The 24,641-nt window shown below is 40.8% G+C and overlaps 1 protein-coding gene across 1 annotated transcript in view; it reads right to left on the reverse strand.

Moving 5' to 3' along the window:
• Positions 1-24,641, reverse strand: part of MGAT5 (alpha-1,6-mannosylglycoprotein 6-beta-N-acetylglucosaminyltransferase) — a 603,388-nt gene that overhangs the window by 444,271 nt on the left and 134,476 nt on the right. The window contains exon 3 of the mRNA XM_085647328.1: positions 4,734-4,901. Coding sequence (XP_085503454.1) covers positions 4,734-4,901 — 168 coding nt within the window. The remainder of the gene's footprint in view (positions 1-4,733; positions 4,902-24,641) is intronic.

Genomic DNA, 24,641 nt, shown 5'->3' on the forward strand with positions numbered 1-24,641 from the left:
CTGTAGCAAGGAAAAGGGGGACCTAGCACACCTTATCTACTATTGCCCATCACTCAAAACGTTTTGGGAGAAAACTTTTGGTTTTTATTAATAAAGCATTGGGTTGCACACTAACAGCTGCATTCTCCTCCCTCGCCACCGCATTCATGACCATAGGACTAAGATCAGAGCAAGACAAATACCTACTAGACCTCATTCTGACCGCGGCAGTAAAAATGGTCCTGTCCAACTGGAAGGACACAACTAAGACCTCATACAAAGGCTGGGTTAACTGGGTGACGTACCTCAGAGGCGTGGATAACATTGGTCTACAAAACTCACCCTGCATGCCAGCTACTAGGGGGATGTGGAAGTCCCTCGACGCGTACCTTGACTCCTACGAACCCCCTTGAACCCATTCTGATCCCCTCCTCCCCTCCGCCTCGGGGGCGTGGGGCGAGTGAGTTAGAATGTTACCACCAGGGGCCGAAGAGGCATCGGGGGGCCTTACAGGACTATCAATCCCGCCAGAGGCTAACTAGTGTTGGCTTTGCCACATGGCCATAAACCCAATTAGGCTCATTGCTACACAACCTCTCTTGTATCCTCCTTTCACCCCTTTCTTTCCTGCTTCTTTCTTTCTGTCTTTCTTTGCCTAATTTCCCAGCAAGTCAATGGAGAGGGGATTAGCTAAACATATATTTCAAAGTACCTGTAACCACTGCAATACTTACTACGTTTGGCTAACCTCATAACGGAAATGCTAATGTACTTGTTCCTAAAATTAATAAAATACTTTGAAAAAAGAAAAAAAAAGTATGATCTATGGTAAATGCAATTAGGTTTCAAAGCATTAATCACTTTAGTTGGGCAAAACAGTTGCTCTTAGATCTAAAATCGTTAATTTATGGTAAAGGTGCTCAGGTGTTGGGGACGGTAGTTAGGAGTGTTTTGGGTCAGAGTGAGGGTGGTTGACAAAGCAGAGGTAATGTCACATAAGACATCAAATTCAATTGGTGAGCCCTTTCAGGCCTATCTCAGGTCAATTGTTCAAGTTTAAATAAAAAAGCCTTGGAGGACACTATTACTCAATTTCATTTGTCCGGGCTTGTGTAATGGATGGTTGTAGTCAACGTTTCGACCCCTTGAAAAGTGAAGGCGAGTCAATCCTTAGGATGGGGTCTTCATCAGGTCTGTATGAGAAGAGCACCTAATCTCACCAACAGTACGGAGAGTCAGGCTGTATGGTCATGGGGAGTGGGCTCAACAGAGCTCTATATTCACAGAAAAAGCAGCCCTGAAGGCTCGTACGATAATACCTGGGTATTGAGCCGGACTGTCTCCAATTTGAGATTTGATACTCAACTGCGAGGGACCTTGCGACCCACAGTCTAATTATGGATTATCATGCGAGCCTTCAGGGCCACTTTTTCTGTGAATATAGAGCTCTGTTGAGCCAACTCCCCCTGACCATACAGCCTGACTCTCCATGCTGTTGGCGAGACTAGGTTTTCTTCTCAGACAGTCCAGATGAAGATCTCATCCTAAGGATTGAATCACCTTCACTTTTCAAATGGTCGAAACGTTGACTACAACCACCCATTACACAAGCCCTAACAACTGAAATTGAGTAATAGTGTCCTCCAAGGCTTTGTTTTTATACTTGAACAATTGACCTGAGATAGGCCGGAAAGGTCTCACCATGTGAATTTGTTGTTTTCGGTCACATTACCTCTCCCTTGTCAACCACCCTCACTTACTCACTCTGACCCACAATACTCCTACCTACCTTCCACAACACCTGAGCACCTTTGCTATAAATTGACGATTTTAGATGCCAGAGCAACTGCGTTGCCCAACTAAAGTAAATAATGCTTTGAAACCTAATTGCATTTACAACAGATCATACTAATGCTTTGAAAATAAACTGCAATTACTGCAGATAAAGCAAAATTAGTGTTGTGAATGCTTTAACTGTTGTTATTCTTTTGCATTGTTTAAATTTGCTACTGTGACCTAATGTTTACTGTACTGTATAATATAGGGGGCGGAAGAAAAATGTGAATGACAACTGATTAATGGCTGAAGAGGGCTGGCTAACAGCCCATACATCCAAGTAAGCACCTTTTACATATATCTATAGACAAATTAAAATAACTTTATTCAGTTTTAAAAAACAAAACCTAAAAGTTCATAAAAACCTCAATTAAATCTTAATTGCAGAATTACTAAAAACTTAAATAATGACAAACATTAATCACTGAATCTTTAAAACACTAAAAAGAAATCATTAGTTGCGCATCAAAATACAGTCTGAAAATCATAATAACAGACAGTACAAGTTCTCAACTACCTCCACGCATAAATGCTCCTTTAAAAGGAAATTTCTGCATCAATAACGAAATGATGAGGAACAGGAAGTTTGCATTCTAGATCTGCTGCGGACTGTACATTTTGAAAAAAAGAACCAACAGCTATGCAAATGTGCAGTTGACAAAGTTTGTAAAAATAGCAAGGCAGATCTATATTGTCTAAATGTATGCATTTTCAAGACCGGAAAAAGGAACTATCTTGTATATTTGATATAATAAGCACAAAAGAATACGAATGAGGGGATGTGTTATCACCGGTCCAATCAGGTACATTTGTTCCCCCATATATACTGACCTAACATGCAACAACAAATTTCTAACAGATCCAAGTTTGAATTTCATAAACCGCCCCCCTTTCCATGAATTGGGCATGGACAGCAAATAAGGTTCCATGCCATTTGTAGTGGATAATAAAAAATATTGTTGAATAGATTTTTTTTTACTTCCCCCTCGGCCATCAACCTGCTGCTTTCTTAATAAAAACAGTTTTTAAACAAAAATATATTGGATTTCCTAATACAATTATGATTTTCAAATAGAGTGGGTCTACCCAACTTTAAAAAACTTGATTTAATTCAAGAGAGCCACAGAATATATCTTCCCTGGTCACAAACCAAACAGTCCTGTATTATGAGTTGGTTTTGAGATGCCTTTGGGTTACTTCAGATTTGCAACCAAAGTTTCAGGGGGACTGATATCTTCAGCATACTATAGCCCAAGCTCCTCAAGGCACACAAAATACGGGCAACAGGTTGGGTGAAAAATTAACCTGTGACAGAAACAGTTTTTTCCATCAGGAGGCAAGCTATCTTAGAATATCCCCACACGCCAGCACCCTAAGTGGTCACAGGTCACATTGAGTAATATATATTTCCAAAAAAAGGTGGAACGAGTTACCCCCACCACCAGAGATATAAAGTTAAAAAGAGTGCCAATCAACTGAACATATTTGAGGCGTCTAGCAGCGACATTGTTCTTCCATGTTCCAGAGGAAATAAATAGTACTCCAAATAGGGGAAGCAACTCACCACTGAAAAACTATGTTCATTCCAGTTAATGGATCTCAAGGTAAACTTCTTACCACTACACATCATAAGATTGCCCTTATTACAATTATTATCCATTTCCAGATTAGTCATAAAAGTAGCAAAAGAATATAGAAGCTGCTTAAGGATCAGAAGAGTCCATGCTAATAAAATGGCAAAATCGGCATAAAGTAGGGCAAGTAACTGAAGCCTGCCAATCTGAGGGACAAAGTGTCCACTTTGGGCCAAATGACCATTAAGGTAGTTTATGTACAGGACAAAAAGAATCAGTGATAAAATACATCACTGGCATTCCCGCTGGAAAATTTGAATGACTGAGATACTCCCCCCTTTGGTCCATAACGTACCCTGGCAGATAGATTCAGATTAAAACAATGCAAAAAGCTAACCAGGGTACGTTATGGCCTAAACCTGGATCCAAATACAGTACAATTTACCATAATTTAGAACGGTTACCTGGTCAAAGGTCGAGGAAAGGTCTATTAAAGCAGGAAACAGTGAATTGTCCTCGCAATCACATACTTTTGAATAAATTCGTGGAGATTCAAGCATTGTTTAACAGTGCCCAAACCTTCCCTGAAGCTATCTTGACCGGAACTGATCATATCTGTATAAGTTTAGTCAAATCAAAATGTCTTGGCTAAAAAGGGCTAGAGCATGGTGTTCAGATGAGGAAATAGGGTTAAAATTCAACGTCATCTTCAGAAATGTCCTTTTCTATAAGACTTAACTATAATGTGTCTTGTTACATTGGTCTGAAAACTGTCTGAATGGCTACAGGAATATAAAGGGCGCATAATGTGGTTACTTATAAGGTTTGCAGGACCCAACAGCCAGCCTATGCCAAATAATTTCAACCTATTTTTGTCACTCCAAGCGCAATTTTAGTCTGGTGTTTTCTTGCAAGAAGTGATGTGGTTTTGCTAAACTGGTCTTTTTGAAAAAACATAACTGCTACTGTCCTGGAATGTTATAGCGACCACTTCAGTATAAAAAATGGGTTTCCTAAACATCTTTAGAAACAGCCTTCCTCTGATGACCAGCCATGCACTGTCATTTCTCAAACTAAATTCTATAAATAAATGGAGGAAAAGAATGCTCCAAATCTTCCTTGAAATGACAAGTTTTATTCTACACAGGGCCTACATCATCACTGCGATAATGAGGGTGTACCCACAGGACAAAAAAATAAAAACTATACTATGCAGTAGTGATTAGGACTTGTTTAAGATGAATGCAGGCAGTGGATTAAGAAAGGCAGCCAAGCTTCCATACTCCACTTACAATTTTCACTTTTTAAACTACGGCAATGAAATGTACCCATTTTCATACGTACCGGCAACATTAAGTTTTTCAACTGCTCCTGGGCTGGGAACTGGGGTGGCGGTACTGTTCGTAGAGTTTGCCATTGTTCCATTCAGCACAAGATTGTCCACCTTGGATTCCAATTTTCCGATACGCTGCAAAATGTTGTCCAGCAAAACTGCCAGAGTTTTCTTGAGATCTTTAGAAAGAAAAAATGTAGATTTGTTTTCGAATAACAAAAATATAGGGTCGTTTACGAACAGAGTGTGAGTCAAAAATGATTCCTAAGTTGTCCCTACATCCCGTCCTTTCTTCCTCGGTATACAAGTACATATATTGAAGCAGCATCTATTTGCATCGATATTACAACATTTCTTTGCTACTGTGTGTTTGTAAAATGCTGGCATTTCAATGCCCGCTCTCTCTGTTCATCCGTTCATGCTCAAACCAAATGAAACGTACATGCAGGTTCAGATGGAAAACACTTAAAAGGGTTTGGAATTTACAATTTAACAGCAGTTTCTCTGCAAATGACCTTTAGGAATATCGAGCCTTTTGAGCAAATCATCATAAAACCAAGTAATGAGGAATGATTTAACATATCCCGGTAGCAAAGACGTCTATGCAAACTATTAAAATGCAGAGATGACATGGCTACAAGTAGCCTAGGAATGGAACAAGTTACATACCTTTGGTAGCGACTTAAATGTTAGACACTATCTAACCACTGATTCCTTACCTTAGAATATTCCCGAGACGTCAGACTAGATCCGTACATTTGCGAGAATCACCGGTGAACGCCGGTAAGTGGCGTTTTCGGCTACTTGTCGGAGGAATTTTCTGTGCCGAAATGACATGTGCAGTGCCTATATAGGTGTCACCCTAGCATGCTGATATTAGTTTCTTTTCGTGACCTTTCCGCGGCAGAAGCACAGAGCCACAACAGAATGCACATGTACCAGTGTGCAGACGCTAGGAACCAACAAGGGTTACCCTACATAAACAAATCCGTTCACAGAGTGGGGAAAATAGGAGGTGCGGTAAGGAATCTGTGGCTAGATAAAGTCTCTACCAGATAAGGAGTTACCGAAGGTAAGTACCTTGTTTATTTGGTAAAGATTTTTAGCCGCAGATTCCTTACCTTAAAATAGATACCCAAGCAATATCTCCCAGGAGGTGGGGCTGCAAACAGATCAGCCCGTCCAATGACTTGGACAGACGTGGCAAAGTTGAAGAGCGCTTTGACTTATTGGACTTCTTTGACTTCTAGTGGGGCTTACCGGATTACTTAGAGCTCGATTATGAGCGCCTGGAAAGGCTCTGCAAATGGGCCCGGGACCTACCTTGTGACCAGGACCTGAAACGGCATGGAAGTAACCGGCATGGGGCAACCAGAAACTTCAAGGAATGCTCCTGCAGTGTCTTGGGGTTCATGGCCCAATAGTCCTCACAAGCCTTGGAGTCATGGTGCAGCTCCAAGCACTAGAGACAAACCACATGGGGATCTGTCTGTGACAGGAACCACAGGGTTTTAACACACTGGAAGACAAAGCCTCAAAAGGACTCGATAAAATATCCGAAAAAGTTGCCCAAAATGCAGACAGAGGTAGCTCTCTCTGGATCTGCACTGATGGTGTAGAAAAAAAAGAACTGATGTCAGCACACTGGGGTGGTGCCTATATAGGCATCATGCACGTCACTTCCGGCTTGGATGAAGCAGACAATGCCTAGCCAAACGACGCTACTTACCTGCGTGCAGAGGTACTGGTCGAAAATTTCCAAATCCAGTCTGGCACTTGGGGAATATTCTCAGGTATGGAATCTGAGGCTATAAGTCTCTATCAGATACCAATATACTCGCTATAAATAGTAAAAAGAGATGTGATTCCAGAAGAGTTAAATTATTCATAGATTTGTTAGGTGATGAATCGACCAATTTGATTGGAGAAACTATAAATCGGAAATCATCTGTAAAGCCTAAAAACATTTTGTGAATGTGCCATACATCTCAAGTAGGATTCACTATAAATTACTAAACTATTCACTAAAACAATGCAGCAATACTAAATTGAATATTACATAAAACTTATTCCTTAAAATCTTTCATTATGAATTTGAAAATAGTGACTACCTTATTTTTGATTGATTTTTTTTCCCCCCTGACAACATCTATCTAGGTCAAACGTTTCCAAAAATATTTTGTGCAATACAAGTAGTTTTGGCAGCATTGTGGGTGTCCCAAATGTTTTTTTTCTTCGAATCAATTTAACTACTGGCATCAAGAACCAATGAAGCAAAACCTAATGAAGGAATTTCACCAAAGTCGGCATGCATTTATAACTGGTTGAGAAGCGTAAACGCCTTGTACAATGGAGATTTGAGATATACTCTTAAAAACACAGACAAAAAATGCGTACCTTTAATTCTGGATTTATTAGATTCATTAGTATGGCCTGATTTCCAAATCACAAACTGAGCATGAGACTGGTTGGAGTTATCAGAACATTTTGACTGTCCACTGTTTGCCCGTGCCCCCCCCCACCATCCTCCCTCTGGTTTTGCTTTGACTTCTTCTGTGTTTACGCAGTAAAAATACAAGTGCAGGAGGCCAAACGTTTTCTTAGGAGTCTGCCAAGGATGCCTAGTCTTGATTCCACTTCAGAGCTCTTTCTAGTACCACCGTACTATTTCTGCCTCCACCGTACTCTTCCTGCCTCTTTCTCACTCATACAGGTTCTTTTTAATGTCTGGTTCTTCCCTTGGACACTATTTTCAAATATTTCTCCCTTTCTACCCTTCACTCTCTTGCTGTGAGTCAGAGTCTGATGATGCAAATTATATACTGGTACCCAGAAATGGCAGCCAATGCCCATTGCCCACTCCCTGCAACCACTGCCACAAATTAAGCAGATTTAGCTTTTGCTCTGCTTGACAGCTGTACATAACAAGCACCCGAATCCAAAATGAATAGTCACTAGTGTCCCATGCACAGGGAAGGTGGAAACTGATGGTTGATGGTGGCAGGAGTTGGTGTCAGATGTAGACATCTTTGCAGATCTTGAGGAGCAGAACATCTGCAGATTCAACGTTTTCAATCTGCAGACCTTCGGTCTCGTTTATTTTGCTAGCAACAAAGCTACATCTATTCCCACTGGCGCTATTCAGTAAAATCACTGGAAACAATTCTCAAAAGTAAGTATCCACTTAAAGGCAATGTCACAACCTAATAGTTACGCCTTTACCAATTGTCAAGCTGATTTAATTCACTACAAACTACCAACCCGAAGAAAGCATTGTCACTAGGACAACAGCATCAATGATGTTAAGCCTGCCTCAGACTCAACATCACTACAGTCACTAGCTGGCCACAAGTGATATAGACTAGAAATAGATTCTAATTGCTGCGATAAGATCTACAATCAATTCAAAGCACTAACAGTCAGAAATTGCCCTACTTCATTATTTTTCAACAGCTTCTCTAAAGTTTTCCGGTAAGAAAATTTCAAACCATATCAGAACTATAAGAAAACTAGCTTCTGGCATGACTTTCAGCATTTTAAATCTGCATGAATATCAGTGTGACAAATTCTTTGCATCAACACTTCTCACAAATTCTCTATGTCAATAACATTGCAGGTAGTGCTCTCATATTTGTCATCAGTATCACAGAGATAAATGATTAAAGTCTCGCCAACCTTCTTTCCTCAATCAATGCAATAACAATTATTTCCTGCTAATTTACTGTGCTGCTTGATGACTTATGCGATATTGAAAATAATTCCATCACTATTTGTTTGGATACAAGTCTCAAATCCTTCCAACATCTACTGGAGGTCACCATACAAACACCGATAGACATAGCTGTTCCTCTGCATGTGCATGCTCTCAGGTAGCTTCTTCTTGGCACGCAAAGTTGCACTGAGTGTACTAATAAACAGCCGGCCATTTAGATGTTCTTTAGGCTGCGGCCAACCATCATCAGTGCCTGCAGCTTTTAGTTCGGTATCGCTGAAGAATGCTAAGCGCCAGCTCCAAGATTAGCACATCGCAATATCCATGATTCCGCCATGCAGGAGTTTGTTCTTGTTGCTCATACAGGGTGCATCATGAAGAAAATGACCAACATTGTTGGGACAATACGAAGAGACATAGCATAACCCAACAATGCAAAGGGAATCAAAGGCACGCCTCTAGTTGCACTGTTTGCTCTAAATTTTACATTAGAAACTGTTTCAACTGAAGTGTCAACATAGACACAATGACTCACTGTCAAAATATAAAATCCACAGACAACATGAATAGGACTACACATATGCAGCAAGTACAAGCCTTCAATGCACAATGCTAAAAGGAGAGACCCTTCTGAATTAAAGTCCGGTAGAGAGCAGTGCGAAATCTAGGTCTTGCAAACAAAATGTTCACATATATGACTACTGTAACATGATATTAAGTAGGGATGTATGAATTTCAAAATTCTTTATAACTACAGATGTGTGAGGAATTTCCCAAACTGGATGAATGTTTATCCGTATATCTGTCAATCATTATTGCTTCTCTTTATTTCGAATGCAAATAAAAACGTATTATGAAAAAAGGGGTGATCTGTAAAGATTGTTGCTTGGATCCTTCCACAATTCTCTTGACTCTTTCATTTCACCTTCCAATAGTGCAAATATCTTTATAAAAATTCCAGTCTTTTGTGCCCACCGATGTAGCCAACTGCCATCGGAAATGAAATGGGTACCCTAATTACTATATATTGGCGTATTATGCCTTGTGATACCAAAGGGGATGATGGACAGAGCGTTTGAGCAAATCAAACACTCACCCCCAGTCAACTGATCTGGGTTTAATCCATCATTATTCTTTAGCTCACTCCACCACCCCACTTCAGACATGGCCATATGCAAATCAGTCTGACCCTGTGCCTCATGGGAACAGTCCAGCCAGAACTGCCAAGCCATGTCTTCCCTGGACCGGAAACAAGCATCCTGGGACCGGTTTTGGGTTCATAACCCTCTTCAGCCAGGCTATCTTGAATCCAGTAGCAAAGTGAGCAAGGGACCCACGTCTGGGCATACCCTGCCAACTTAGGGCGAACAAAGCGATACCAAAGCGGATGATGGACAGAGCGTTTGAGCAAATCAAACACTCATCCCCAGTCAACTGATCTGGGTTTAATCCATCATCATTCTTTAGCTCACTCCACCATCCCAGTTCAGACATGGCCATATGCCAATCAGTCTGACCCTGTGCCTCATGGGAACTGGAATGGCATGGTGAGCAAAAAACAATGGATTTAGGCCCAGATCTCTGTACTGGGGTGAATGTATGACATTGTTCTGCATTCTGTCCATCAACTGTTGTTTTTGCATTTGTCACCCCGAGTGAGACGGGTATGCTCAGACGTGAGTCCTGTGCTCTCCATGCAACTGGAATCAAGCTATCCTGGCTGAAGAGGGGTGAAACACCGAAACCGGTCCTAGGATGCTTGGTTCCAGTCCAGGGAGGACCTGGCTTGGCATTTCGGGCTGGACTGTTCCCATGAGGCACAGGGTCAAGGCTAATTTGCATATGGCTGGGTTCAAACTGGAATGGCGAGCAAACAAACGATGGATTTAGGCCCAGATCTCTGTACTGGGGTGAATGTATGACATTGTTCTGCATTCTGTCCATCAACTGTTGTTTTTGTATTATGCCTTGTGCCTGACTTCCAACTAGCAGTCAGTCACAAGGTACGGGACATTAGCTATGTTTTTATCTCCTTCACATCACCCGTTCACCAGTAAGTGCCAGTTAGTAAGCGAATAGCAGATGGCATCGTACCAAACACTGATAATGGCGATCCATGACTCTTGGTGCTGCTTAACCTACCTGCGGCCTTTGATACAGTCTAACACTAAGTCTTACTTGAAACACTCCACACTAATGCACTGGCATCTCCATCACAAACAACAAAACAATATTGTGCAGATGGAATCCCCTTGATCTCCACCTATTTCTGCACACTGTGTAGTTCCACTGGGATTTATTCCCACTCACATGATACTCAATCTGTACATGTATGTTCTGGGAATACTACTCCGCCCACAAGACACTGCAACCCACCAACACACTGATGACACCACCCAATGCTGTAAAATTTTGTCAGCTTAGAATTTGTTTAAACTAAGATCTTGCATGGTTGTTGTTCACACTTGAATGTCAGCAGTCTTTTGAACATGTAACCCAACATACACAAAGTGTGTCCTCCTGAACAGAGGAATCATTGAGCTTCTTATCAAGAAGTGGCTCAACATGTTCTTCCTTTTATCCTCGCCCAAATCACTTTTTTCTCATTTCTCCTTTTAACAAGAACGGAACACAAGCAGCATGGTTCTTGAATACATTACTCTCAGCTCCCAGCCTAGATCACGGGTCCCAATATGGCTATACGAACCTCCAGAAGCAAGCTTCTTGACTATAGTGCCACAGTCCTACAGATCCTTCCTTCATTGCTTTGAGGGGAGAGAGAGAAGGAGTACCATGTGTTCCTTTGATAATAAGTTGCTAACCTGCCAAAGTCTGCAAATTTGCGTTTGAAGACAGTACGAACATTAACTGTCCGGTTAACTCTATCTTTTAACCCATTCAAGGCCACAAATTATTGACGATTTGTTGAACACAACAGAACAGTTTCCTCCAAACCAAGCAACAGCTCTTCTTTGAGGAAAGATTCACTTTCATTCCAAGATGGCTAAAATTCCCTTCGGGGTTTCATTCTATAGCTGAAAGCAAAGATTTCAATGGGAGTTAAAATGGGAACTGCAGCTTTTTAATCACCCCTTTAACCCTCCCACTTGATGGGTTTGCATTAACCTCAAAATCAAAGGTAAGCTAAACACGGTAAAAGTCTGCTCAGCGTTGTGCAGATCTGTCAAAGTGCACCAAAGTTATTAGCAAATCCATTATATTTTGCGCCTCCCCCCCAATTTAACTTTGCTCCCCCGTTCTCAGGCCATGAGAGTCTTGCACTGGGTAATATGTGTTTAGATCCTGCCAAATTGCCTGTATATTCATTGCAGAGAACTAAAGTTATTTGCACATAAATTGCTTTTGCCTCCCTTTTCTGCTTTACCACCCCTTGATGGATCTGCATTAAACTAACCATACTCATACCCATAGATGAATAAACATGGTAAAATATCTGAGTAATTTTATGTGGCTTTGTCAAAAGTGTTCATAGTTAGTTGTTAATTTAAGATAAAACCTAATGTGTAAAAATAAACAAAAAACAAAAGAAAACACTGAAATTCAAAAGTTCTAGTTTAGAAAGCTAACTAATATTATTATTGACGGAATTAATAAAGCGCTAAGCTACCCACTTTGGGTTTCCTGGCGCTAAACTACATCTAGCACCCCGCCACTCACAGCTCATTACCTTACCTATTACATATAGAACATCACTAAATTTAGTTTTTATCAGGGCCTTTCTTTATTTTTAAAGGTACGCAAAGACCATATTTCCATAGCCAACTCTATCGTCATTTTAACCTTTATTTTTGCAGTACATTTCTGGGATTGATTTTTAAAAAAAATACGTTATGATCCAATTATCATATCCAACTATAACATCACTTTAACTTAATTTTTCTTTTTTTTTTTTATAAATTGCATTTCTGGGCTTTTTCAATCACATTCAGCTGAGGGTTGGCCGCAGGGCCTGCCCTCTGGCTAGGCCACTTACCCAACCCCCAGGGAGCACCTAATCTCTTGTGGGTGCGCAACCGCCTATGCTGTGCATGATCTCCGGTCATGTACAGTGTAGGAGTTGGCTGCAGGGAGGCCTGGCCCGGCGCACAACCCCACCGCTCTGGTCAGCCTTTTGACATGCACAGAAGGGGGTTGGCCCACAAAGCATGGCCTCTAGTCAGACCATCCACCCGAACCCGTGCAGATGCCCAAAACCACACTTTCGTTTTCTCCTATATTTTTCCCCAGGTACAGAGGCATTCCCATAGGACCTGCCACACAAGCTTTCACTCCCATCTTTCAGTGGTACCATGCAAGTTACCTCAGGGAAGCTTGCACAGCACCAAAATACAATGAGGGTGAAGATTGAGCAGCGACTTCCGCTGTAGTACTGAGGTCCCACAGAAGTTCCGCTGAACCCACTGCCCAAATTCTTCTTCTTTTTCGTTTTGACCTTTGGGAGCGGGGAGCTGGGGTTCCGTCCGGGTTCCAGAGTACCAAAATTGCAGCCACAGCATTTTGTTCAGAGTTTCGGCCAGCCAATCAGATTTTTGGGGTACCACAGTACCGAAATGGAAGATGGGAGAAAACACTCCCTCGGTTAATCAGATGGCCCATTATATTTTTAATTTTGGTACTCAGGGACTCCCAGAGGACCAACCATTCAGCTATACCTTACACTTTAAACCCTTTAAGCCCAAAACAAGCACCTCTTTAAGCACTAATTTCTCAAAAAAGGCCAAAAAGATTTACAGCAAATGAGTTAAGTTCTAAGATTCTGTCAAATTTGGTGTATTTCCTTTGTACTGTTTTTTTCTGTAAAAGGGAGCATAATTTTCCTAAGACAATTACTATGGGAATTCAATGTTTTGGGGACCTCAGCCTTTTTCTTGACCCCAGATTGACAGAAAACTTTCAATGAAGAAGTCAAAGTGGATGATATTTTCGGGGAATCGTGTGCAGATTCGTCAAACTGTGCAAAAGTTATTAGCGGGAAAAAAAAAACATCCTCCAATTAAAACTCTGACCTAACTTGGCAGTAAATATATATATACACATAAATAGGCAAATTTGCACAATAGAAATTTGGGATCACATTTTATTGTGGTGTTCAGTCTTGAAAATCAATGATATACATTTTTAATTGATTTTATGGTAACTTTATGTTTTTATACATGGATGTAAATTGTCTAAATCTACAGGCTTTTGAAACCAATATGACTATGTATCAAAAAAACCTTGATAATCGCAATCAAGTGAAATGAATGTCAAATGATCAGTCTATCTTCTATGTTTACAAACTGCTAAGGTTATTGCACTTGTCACTTTAAGTAAAACGGAAAAAATGATAGAAAAGAGGTAGTGAAGCTGAAATGCACGTCATGTGATCAAGGCCCTCCGGGGCTGAAACGCGTAATGGCGATTTTGCTGCTGAAAGGAAAATAAAGAAGAAACTCTTGCACTTATCTGGTGTCTGTGTCTCTGGCGGCAAACTGCAGTGGAAAGTGGAGTAGTGTGCGATATACATAAATATATACATAAATATATATATCTCACACTAAACATACACAGAAAAGTTCTCTCCCGAAGAAAGACAGCAGTCACACTACCGATATGGTCATTACAATCCATTAATCTCAATTTAAATCAGCTGCTGCAGCCTCCTGACTCGTTTCAGTCTAATAAGACCTTGTACAAGGTAATGGCAAATATGATTTGATAACACCATAGTGAAGTTACCAGTTTATATAGTGTTCGCCTCCCTTGTGGTAACGCTTGAGGGTTAAAACAAATATTTCTCAGTACAGCCCCAGTGGGAAGTCGGATCATTTTTCAATAACAGCAAAGCCAATGTCATTTTTCATGATAGCAGCCAAATATAGTTTCAAATTTCAGTCATGTGCATACATTCTGTATGGACTCATGCCACAATGATCCACTGCGGCATCATTGCCCCCAATGCCGCGTCACGACATAGCCCCATACAATGGTCCTAAAAGGCAATCGTGGTGCTCTTGATGGTGGTGCGGACTAGCGGCAGGACTACACCACTTAATACACAGAAAATGTCTCTCACAAAGATAAACGGAAGGCACACTCACAATATGGCCATTGCAATCCTTTAATCTCAAATTAAATCAGCAGCTGCAGCCTCCAGACACGTTTCGGTCTGAAAAGACCTTGTTCACAAGTAACATAATAAATAAATATATATATATATCTTAAGACACCAATTAAAGAGCCTGTAGCAAAATATGAATATTGGGCGTCACAGATGTGACCCAAAATCTGCTTTTTCTGGGCTCTCCTATTGTACCAAATTATAAAAGAACAACAAATAAAAAATATAATAACAAAGACAAATACTACATTATAAGATTCAATCGAATGGGATATCTAAATGTAGCTGTGGTTAGTAAATAGTGCAACAGAAATATGCTCATTACGAAAATATACAGTTACAAGCTAATACCAGGCTAGGCTTACTAATGCTCTTAAAGTGCCAGTCAAAAAATTGGCAAATGAAGATATTGGAGTTGGCAAGACAATAATGTTGTGAGATAATCAATTTAAGTAAAAGGAACCAGTAAGATTTAATGCAACTTTTATGTTTACAGTGGAGCCATCTGAACACTTACTCACTTCTTGGCAATGTCAGATTCCTAATAACATGGTAACTTTATATCTTACTGCTAACGAGGGGGCATAATATGAAGGCATGAGGTAAACTATATATGCAATTTGAAGCAATTTGCAAACAAACGAGGAGGGTGGAGAACGGGGGTTATACTGATGAATACTGTACACAATGACAGCGATTAAATTCTAAAAGGAAAACTGTAAAGGGTGAATTAGAAGACTACAAGAACGCAGTGCGCTCACACTGAAACAAATGTAAACATTCGGAGGTAAAGGACTGGCATACTGCAAAGCTTGTGATTCCCATTTGTCAGTGGGTTTGTCACCCCCTTTCTGTTTTGCATCACTGTAATGATTTTTCTCCATTTTTATGGTTCTTGTTGGTTCTGTTCTTTTGGTTTTCTACTTTGCAGTGTTAACTCTGTTTCAGAATTTCACATCTTGAGTGCCTTATACGTGCAAATGCACATTTGTATTCTATTTCTCACATACGAGTGTCGGGTCCTTTGAAAACTAATTAAGAAGTGTCTGTTTTTATAAACCTAGGCTCCTTCCAAACCATTGTCCGGTTGGCTCAAGGCTTTTCTCATTCATGTTATGTTAGTAGGTAATGTCAGGCAATGCCACAGGCAGGAAAGCAGGCTGGAGCACAGGATCTACTTAACAACTAGCTGCCCACTTGATTACCATCAAGAGCCAGCCAGGAGTGCTTGTGCCCCCTCTTGTGATCCGTCCAGGGGAGCTCAACATGTATTGCCTCTGCCTGGTCTCCTGCTGCCTATTTCTTCCATCCCGAGTTCAGTCTAGCCCCTGGGTGCCACACAGTGTGCCGCCAGAGAGCCAGTGGCTGCCAGCTGCACTACCGGGCATCGGTGCCTGCAGCGGAGGATCCCAGGGTGGACCGGTGTCAAACAGGCCTAAGACTGACTGAGGACTGGACTCCCCCTCTACCCCCCACAGCGAGAAGATGGCTCCCGGCCCGATGCTTGCCGTGGACAGCTCTGACTGAGTGTAGCAGGCAGCCCTAAGGCAGCACCTGCATTCTGTCTAACCTTACCTTGTCTTCCCCTCAAGTTATCCGAGGAAATTCATTCCCCCTATTAATCTGCAAATCTGGCACTTCCCAAGCTGCCACAGCTGGGAGGGTCTACGCAAACTTCTACTGTTGATTGAACTGGCATACTATAACTACCTCCGTGGCCCGTGGCAGCAATGAGGTGGCCCAGGGATTATACCAAACTGGTTTGCCGAAGAATGGGCTAATATAGCCTTATAGCCCGCCGTAGCGGGCTATACCGGCTGTTAATGGCCCGCTGCAGCGTTAAAGGCCCGAGCCGAAGGCGAGGGACTTTAACAACAGCAGCGGGACATTAACAGCGGTATAGCCCTGCTACGAAGGGCTATAAGGCTATTAGAACATTCTGCCACTAGAGGGCAGAATGTTCTACCAAAACAAGCCCTTCAGGGAGCGCGAGGGGATTGAAATCCCCTCAGGCTCCCTGAAGTCTTTGTTCACAGCCAGAGCTGTGAACAAAGACAATCATTGGAATGTTGGAGCTCCGGGCTTATACCAGCCAGTATTAGCCCGGAGCGCTCCATTGTCTTCAATGGAGCTGCCAACGTTCCAATGTTCTAATTTGGATTACTGTAGTCAACTGGTGCACAACGTGTGGACAACTAGAACTGTATACTTATACGCTAGCTGTCTCGGCTCACTTAAGTCTAAAAGATCAAGCGCATACTGCTACACTTCAAAATTAATTGAGGCACTGGCACTCCCAAAGTAGCATGCGGGGAAGAAACAAGTGGCACTCAACCAAGCAGACAAATTATAAATTCTAAAACACTAATTAGGAGCCATAATGTAATAAAACACACACATAGGACAATAAAGAACCCTGGTAATCCCAGGAAATCTAACAAGTAGCCGTTGCGCTCCCCTCACACCCCCACTCCCAGTGCGAGCATCAGAATAGAAATGGCTAGCACCTGGAAGTATCTCGAACAGGCTCAAAAAAGGACAAGCCAAAATCACTTGTGATTTTCCTACAGAGCAGGTAAATAAATCTCTACATTGACTTCCTTCGCTACAGAAAGGTTCACCAGAGCTCCTGTAACCACAATCTGTGTCCCTACAAACTAAAGCTAAGAGAATATCGCCTCTGAATAAAATAACAAACTACTTTGTAGAAAGCAAAGGCACGTCTCATTCAATCAATCTAATATCATTGTGTCAGATAGTTTCACAGAAGTTTTACCTATTGCTAAAACTCCCGTTTCTACTGGGCTGAACAACAACCTTTTCACATCACCTACTTAGTCAGATTTCAGTAAATTTATGGACATAACAAGTTTGCATAATCATGCATCTTCACAGATCACAAATAATATTACATCTCCAAAACACATAAACAGCTGGAAGACAACAAATCTTCCCCCTTCTTAAGTGGCACCCAGCCAACCCCCGTCTAGGAAAATTCCTCTCATTGCTTTGCTAAGCTGTTTTCCCCTGAAATTAAAGGCACCGAAAATTCAACGAATGCCTATGACTCTTTTCATATGGACCAACATGACCTTAAGTGGTTGATGGACCCTTGTCTATCACTGTGTAGTGCCTTTTTAATTTCAACTAGCTATCTAGATAGCACTCTTAATGGCTCAACTTTGATTAATTCCTCCCCTGGTACTCAGGTATTCTGTAAATTAAGTCAAGAGCTACAAGAGAATCCATCAGCTCAACCATTCAAGCCATCATGGGAACTGGGAGTAGGATTCTGGATGTAGAGGCTGGAGCGTTAAACACTCAAAACAGTGAAGCTAGATGCTCAAATCTCGGTTATGCAGGAAAACTATATTTCTACTATTGACAAAGGAGTGCATGTGATGGACGAAGTGGTAAAAGAATCACCGACAAATTGATTCTTACAAAATGAACCTTTCATTGCTCCGCAATCGTAGCCAAATTAGGCTAAGTGACAGAAGTGATCCAGTCAATTGATAAAAGAGCATTATTAGTGAAGGGCCTAGTAGTACTTCAGGATTACTTACAAACTAGAATGGCACATCGGAATATAAAGTATCCTCCTAGTTTAAATTCCGCTTTGGCTCAGCAGGGCTTAACTTTAGAACTGGACACCTACGATAGCAACAGGAAGTCAAACATGAGATACAGAAATAGGAAAATCACCCCCCCCCCTAAAAAAAAAGACCAACTCAGTGGGTGTATACAATCTTCAAGCAGTTACCCGTGTAGGAAATTAGTTCAAAATTAAAAACTCGACTTGCATCTTATGTTAGAATTATGCATTAGAATCGTGTGAATTTTGTACCGAGGGGAACAGAGAGAAGAGACATCGGAAGTTGACGACCCAATCGGATGAGTGCATCCCATTGGCTTGTTGGTCCAACACCTAACAGAGTATTGATACAATATTCAAATACATTTTTAATAATGAGTGTTCCTAGAGAGAAAGTACGAGATTGCACTTGGAGGTCGACCGAGTGGGAGACTCCAGACCTATATTTCCATCTTGCGGCTCTTTTCTGGAGAGCGGATCTTTTGCTCGGTTACCAAAAGCTACTTCTAATGGGGACTATCTTTATTCAATGATTTTACTATGATCAATGCTACTGCAGAGATCATTCTATTATTGAAAGTTGCTACTGCAGCTGTGGTAAACTCGGCTAAAAATCCAGAACAACTCTTTATGAGAAGTTTGTCTTTTATTCTCACTCTTGCTCCTTTCCGAAGAGGCCTCTTTATGGTTTCTATTTAGAATGGGTCCTTTAGCTAGTTTAATCATGATTCTCTTTATGGAACACTTTCTATTGATTTATGCTGTCTTTAATCAATCTTTTATTGAGATTTCTATAAACTAACAAAACTGAATGAAGAAGTTAAAAACAAAGTACAAATTCTTTAAGATTAAAAAAAGGTATTGAAGCTTCATCCAAACTCATCATTGACTGAACGTTTAAAAATCTATTGTTGATCAAATATGCATGATTTAGACTTTGTTCTAGCTCCATTCCTACCACGGTGGCAAAGGTCCATTGACCTTGTCACGAGCTATCAAGAGTTACCAAGGAAGAAGTCAGTAAGTGGACTGTTTTAAACATTGAAACCACACTTGGCTAATCATCAGACTCCAGCAGTTTCTGGTAGCAGAGATATGGTTCATCAACTTGAATGGAGCTTTTAAAAAATGGTACCCAAGCTATTTTAAAATAATCCCCTATTTCAGTTTCCAGATCTTGACAGAGTGGTGAAGCAATTGCGTTTTGAAGGTGTGAGTATCAATAAGACGGAAATGTTGCAGTAGTGAGAGTAGTGGTTGTATATGTATTTTTCCTTTCAGGTTGTCTGAATGAGTAATGAAAAATGTTGAAAAGCAGTTGAAGAGGAAAAGTTGATTTCAGGCTTGTTGAAGTCGAAAGATCCCGGAATATATAGACATATATAGAAACAGTTGTGGATACATTAAAATTGCTTGCAGGAAGAGATGATGTGGGGTGTGAGGTACAATCACTTCCAACCGTAACATTAGGGACAAACGGTTTGATTAATCTTGTTAATGTTAGTGGAGCCTTATTGCGCAAAAGGGTGAAGCTGCATTAATTTGTGTGAATGTTCGCTGTTCGACAAGTCACTTTCGGGTGCGGAATATCCTTGAGTGATTGTATACTTTAAGTTCCCTTAGGAAAGAGCCAACAATAATTAAATTAAGAAGATACATTGAAAGAGTGTGCGGGAGCAAAGAAAATTGTGAAGGAGTGTGAGCTGCTGCTACGAGAGAGTTTGACGTCATAGTGTTTCATGCTGGAATTGGACGGTTGGTGTACTTTCGGCCTGTCATTGGTCAAGGAGGTTTCTTGTGCTGCACTGTGGTTGGACATTATTCATTTGAGGTCTGTCTTTTGATTGGGTAAAATATTTATGTGAAATTGGTCATTTAATTGGTAAACTAAATAGTACGTATAAGGAACAGAATAAAAAAATGTGGGTTTACATGAAAAGTTTAACAATTTGACTGTCATTATGAAATATTTTAAGGATGTAACTATTCCTGTATGGAAAGGGGAGGAAGCACCTCTTGAGGGTACTCCGGCCTATATTATGACTACAGAACATGGATTAAATTTATGTTTATGGCTAAAATAATGAGAGAGAATTACGGAAGATAGCGGTGCTTTACGTTTCCTGATATATGGGACATTTAACATTAGAATCCTATATTGTTTAAAGGGAAAATTGTACGAAATGAAGCCCCCCGCCTCGACGAATGAAGTATGAGGCATTATATGCTTGGGAAAAGGTTGCGAGGGAAAAAGAGAAGGAAAAAGTATTAGAGGAGGACAGGAAGTGCAATGCAAAATTATAGAAATGCTCTGGAGGATACAAAGAAGGATAAGGGCAAGGTTAAGCAAGAAGGGGAGGAGTCAGATACTGATTTGGGAGAGGAGATATTAGAACAGATGCTGTCATCCCGACCACCACTTGAGAGATTTACTGATCAAGGAGAGATAAGTGCTAGTGCAAGTCAAACATTAGCTAAGTTCCTATGGAGCTAGATCCACTCCCTAAAGAATTACCCTTATAGGTTTTACAAATTGCCCCATCATCTGCGATAAGACTAATTGCTCTGGTTCCCATGGATACTGATCCGGTAGTAACATAAGTGGTCCCTATTGCACCACCTCAATTGAAAGAAGAACAGAAGTTTTAATGACACCAGTTGTTGGAAATGTACCAACAACCTGAAACACACAGCTAGTTCTATGGAGACACCCACCAAATTTTCAGGTTCTACTAGGTGGAGGAGGAATTCTAGCCTTTAGCCTCGAGTGAACTGACTGACAATGAAGATGTAGGTTTACAAGCATGGCTTGAAAAACTTACAAGGGTGAGAAGGGTAAAAGCAAAACAATTAGAAAGAAAAAAGAAAAACCATTGGACATTCCCAAATTAAAAAATAAGATAGAATAATTGATCAAGGGTTGTCTGGAGTTTGATCATCCAGAGCAGATGCAGAGAACTAAGCTAACCTATCTGTGCAAGGAGATTACTCGGAGGATTGCAATGTACACAATAGATTTTCAAGAATAGCAAAGAAATATGATGTGGGTCTTTCTAATAAGGTGCACCTTCATCATAGCTGTAGTGTTGAGTTGGATAATCAAGCAATTTAAAACATGAGAATTACAGGAATGCATTTGCACATTACTGAATAACGTAAGTGGATACGAAGTTGAAGGATGTGCAAAAGTTGAAAACTAGATGGGCAAAGAAGCACTAAAAGAAGAGAGAAGGTGAGGGATAATACGAGGAGTTGGATGAGGCAGCAGCATAACCATTGAGAGAAGTAGTTGGAGGTACATATGTTCAGGTCCCCTGAAACAGAGGTGATTTGACAGCATTTACAAAAAAAATAAAAAAATGGTTAGACAAGCCTGCGCAATGGTATGCACAAGTGGAACGGTTTATAAAGATTCCGGAGTTATTGTGGAGAGACCAGGATACATTTCTTGACATTATGGTTCCAGCTTACTGATGGCCTGAATACAAGGTAGAAGTACAGTGGCCAAAATCAGAACTTCAAAGGGAGAAAGGAACTGATACACCATTGCCTGTGGTGATGGAAAAATATGATCAAGTAATGACCATTTTGAATGAAAAAATACCTCCCAGAGATACTGATTGGTTAAAGATTAAGAGAACTACCCAAAAGCCGAAGGAGATAGTTCGTGAATTCTATGAAAGGGTATTGCAGGTGTTTAAACAGAACAGTGGTTGTGAATATTCTGAGGAGAAGGATATAGGAATTTTTGTGTCTCAGTTTGTCTTAGAGTTGAAACCAGAAATTAGTGCTCACATTACGTAAAGCGTTATCTGCTGGCAGTCAAAAACACTAGATGAGATCTTGCGTTAGGCGAAGTATTGCAGTGATGAACTGGACATAAAGCAGAGAAAAATAAAGGAGGGATTCATGTTGGCTCAGGCAACGTTGGCACAGAAAGATTTTCAGAATTATTTGGCAGAAACTCAGGGAATGATGCAAGGAGTGGTTTCCCCGCAGGCTGGCTTTACAGGAAATCAGAATTGAGTGTGAATGCCCTACAGAAGTAGAGGTTTTCCCAAAGGGGTGGGATCCGGAACAGAAATTGCTGCTATAAAAAAAAAAAAAAAAAAGGTTACTGCTCGTCACGGCTGCCATCGGGTGGGGCACTGAAAACGAGAACGACAATTTAATCCTGAAAATGCTGGCGGGGAAATGCAAAATCCCCATGGTATGGCAGGTCAGAGAAAGCCCGCACAGCAAATGCAGACTCCCATGCAAAATCAAGCCCAAATGGTGCCCGTTGCTCCTACACAAATGGGGAATTATAAACTGAATCAGATGACAAGGCTTAATGCAAATCAGTTCCAGAGTGCAATGGCACAATTTCTAAATCAAAACCAGGATGTCTTGGGCCAATACCCATTATTCGAGACTGATAAGCTCACTTATGATTTCAAATGACGGTGCCCGAAAGAAGAAGGAGATTGCGTACTTGAAACAGTCTTAGAGGTAGATCAAAGTGGCCCCTAGGTAGAAACTAAAATCCTTGGTTACGATGTTTCCTTTTTGACACAGGAGCTACCCGCTCCACAGTTAGAACAGTGGAAGTACCAGACATGCCTCTTTTTGGGAAAACAATCCAAGTGGTTGGGGTTCAAATAAACATATGCAAAATCCTATCTCAAAGGGATTGTCTGTAAAAGTTAGGAAACTTTAAAGAAAAGCACCAATTTGTGGTTTGTGATACTAGTCCAACAAATTTGTTAGGAAGAGATTTTTGTGCAAGTTAAATTGCACAATATAGCACAACGGATGGTGTTGCATTCCAATCCCATGATGAGGAAAAAAAAAAAGAAATGCTGAAGTAGAAATGTTTTCCTTACTATTTCTGAATTGCCAGAAGATCTGAGACACAGTAATGCTGAAGTCTGGGATTTCACAGGAAAGGTGATAAACCAGTCAAAAATAAATTGAAACTGAATGCCGTTTTTTCCCAGAACATTGTTTTATCATTTGTCCCCAGAGACCAATGCAGGAATACAGCCAGTAGTTGAAGCTATACTCCAGAAAGGCATACTAAAAGAGCTGATTGGGAGCCCATGTAATTAACTTATAATCGGATTGCAAAAGCCTATTGGCAAGTATAGACTAGTGCAAGACCCAAGATGAATCAGCAAAATAGTGGTGCCAAATTCTGCAACTGTACTTTTCCAAAATTCCATGTACTGCAGATTGGTTTACAGTAAATGATTTGTGCCAAGCTTTCTCAGTGCCATTGCACAAAAATAGCCAATATCTATTCTCTTTCATCTTCCAACAGAAGACAATCACATGGGGTCACATTTCCTCAAGGGTATACAGAGAGCCCTTCAATTTTTAATCAGATGTTAAGGAATAATCTTGAGTCCCTGCAGATGCCCTGTGAGTCTACCCTTGTCCAGTATTCTGATGACCTGTTGGTAGCCTCACAAACATGTGATGCCTGTATATACGAAACCACTGCATTATTGAATCACCTGGCAGAAAAAGCACACAAAGTGTCTCCAGGTAAACTGCAGTACTGTCAAAAGGAAGTTCATTATCTGAGACACAATATTATGAAGGGAGTCAGGAAAGTGTCACAAGAGAGACTGGAAGCCATCTTGCAGAAGAATCCACCACGAACACAGAGAGAGATCAGGATGTTTCTAGGAATGGTTGACTACTGTAGATAGTGGATACCAAACTTTACATCAGTGGCAAAGCCCCTACTGAGGCGGACATATCGAGATGTATCTGATCCGCTTCCTTGGGAGAACAAATGCACCAAAGTTTTCCTAGAGCAGAAATAGAAATTGTGCTTCGCCCCAGCTTTTGGAATGCCAGATTATACAAAATAATTGACTTTGTTTTACAGTGAAAGAGACGGGTGTGCGCTCTCAGTTTTGACACAGAAACATGGAGAAACCCGAAGCCCTGTGGCTTATTTTTCTATCACACCCTGTAGCAGCAGGACTCCCTGTCTGTTTGAAGGGAATAGCCAAGGTGAGTGTTAGTCTGGAAAAGAGTGAGAACATAGTGATGAGACATCGTTTAATGGTCATGGTCCCACAGTTAATTGAATTACTGTTGACAAAGACCAAAACACAGTACCTAACCCATAATAGACTTACCTAATATGAGCAAAGCTTGCTCGGATAATATTACAATCAAACTTTGAAATGTTTTAAATGTTTCTACATTGATGCCTATAACTGAACAAATTGATAAATGTTAAGAGTTTGATCATGATTGCCTAAAGGTTACTGAACTATGCACAAAGCCAAGCCCCAAAATGAAGGAAGAACCACTAAATGAGCCCGATCATGTCTTTTTATTGATGTTTCATGCCTACAAGGGAATGATGGCACACTTGCTATGTGCTCCATAAATGATGTGATTAAAGCTTCCTGGCTTCAATCTGTTTTCTCCACATAAGTTGCCAGGTTAATTGCCCTTACTAGAGCTTGCAGTCCAATAGCACAAATAAG

The sequence above is a fragment of the Triturus cristatus genome, chromosome 3_2, assembly GCF_964204655.1.
Source record: "Triturus cristatus chromosome 3_2, aTriCri1.1, whole genome shotgun sequence".
Taxonomy (NCBI): domain Eukaryota; kingdom Metazoa; phylum Chordata; class Amphibia; order Caudata; family Salamandridae; genus Triturus; species Triturus cristatus.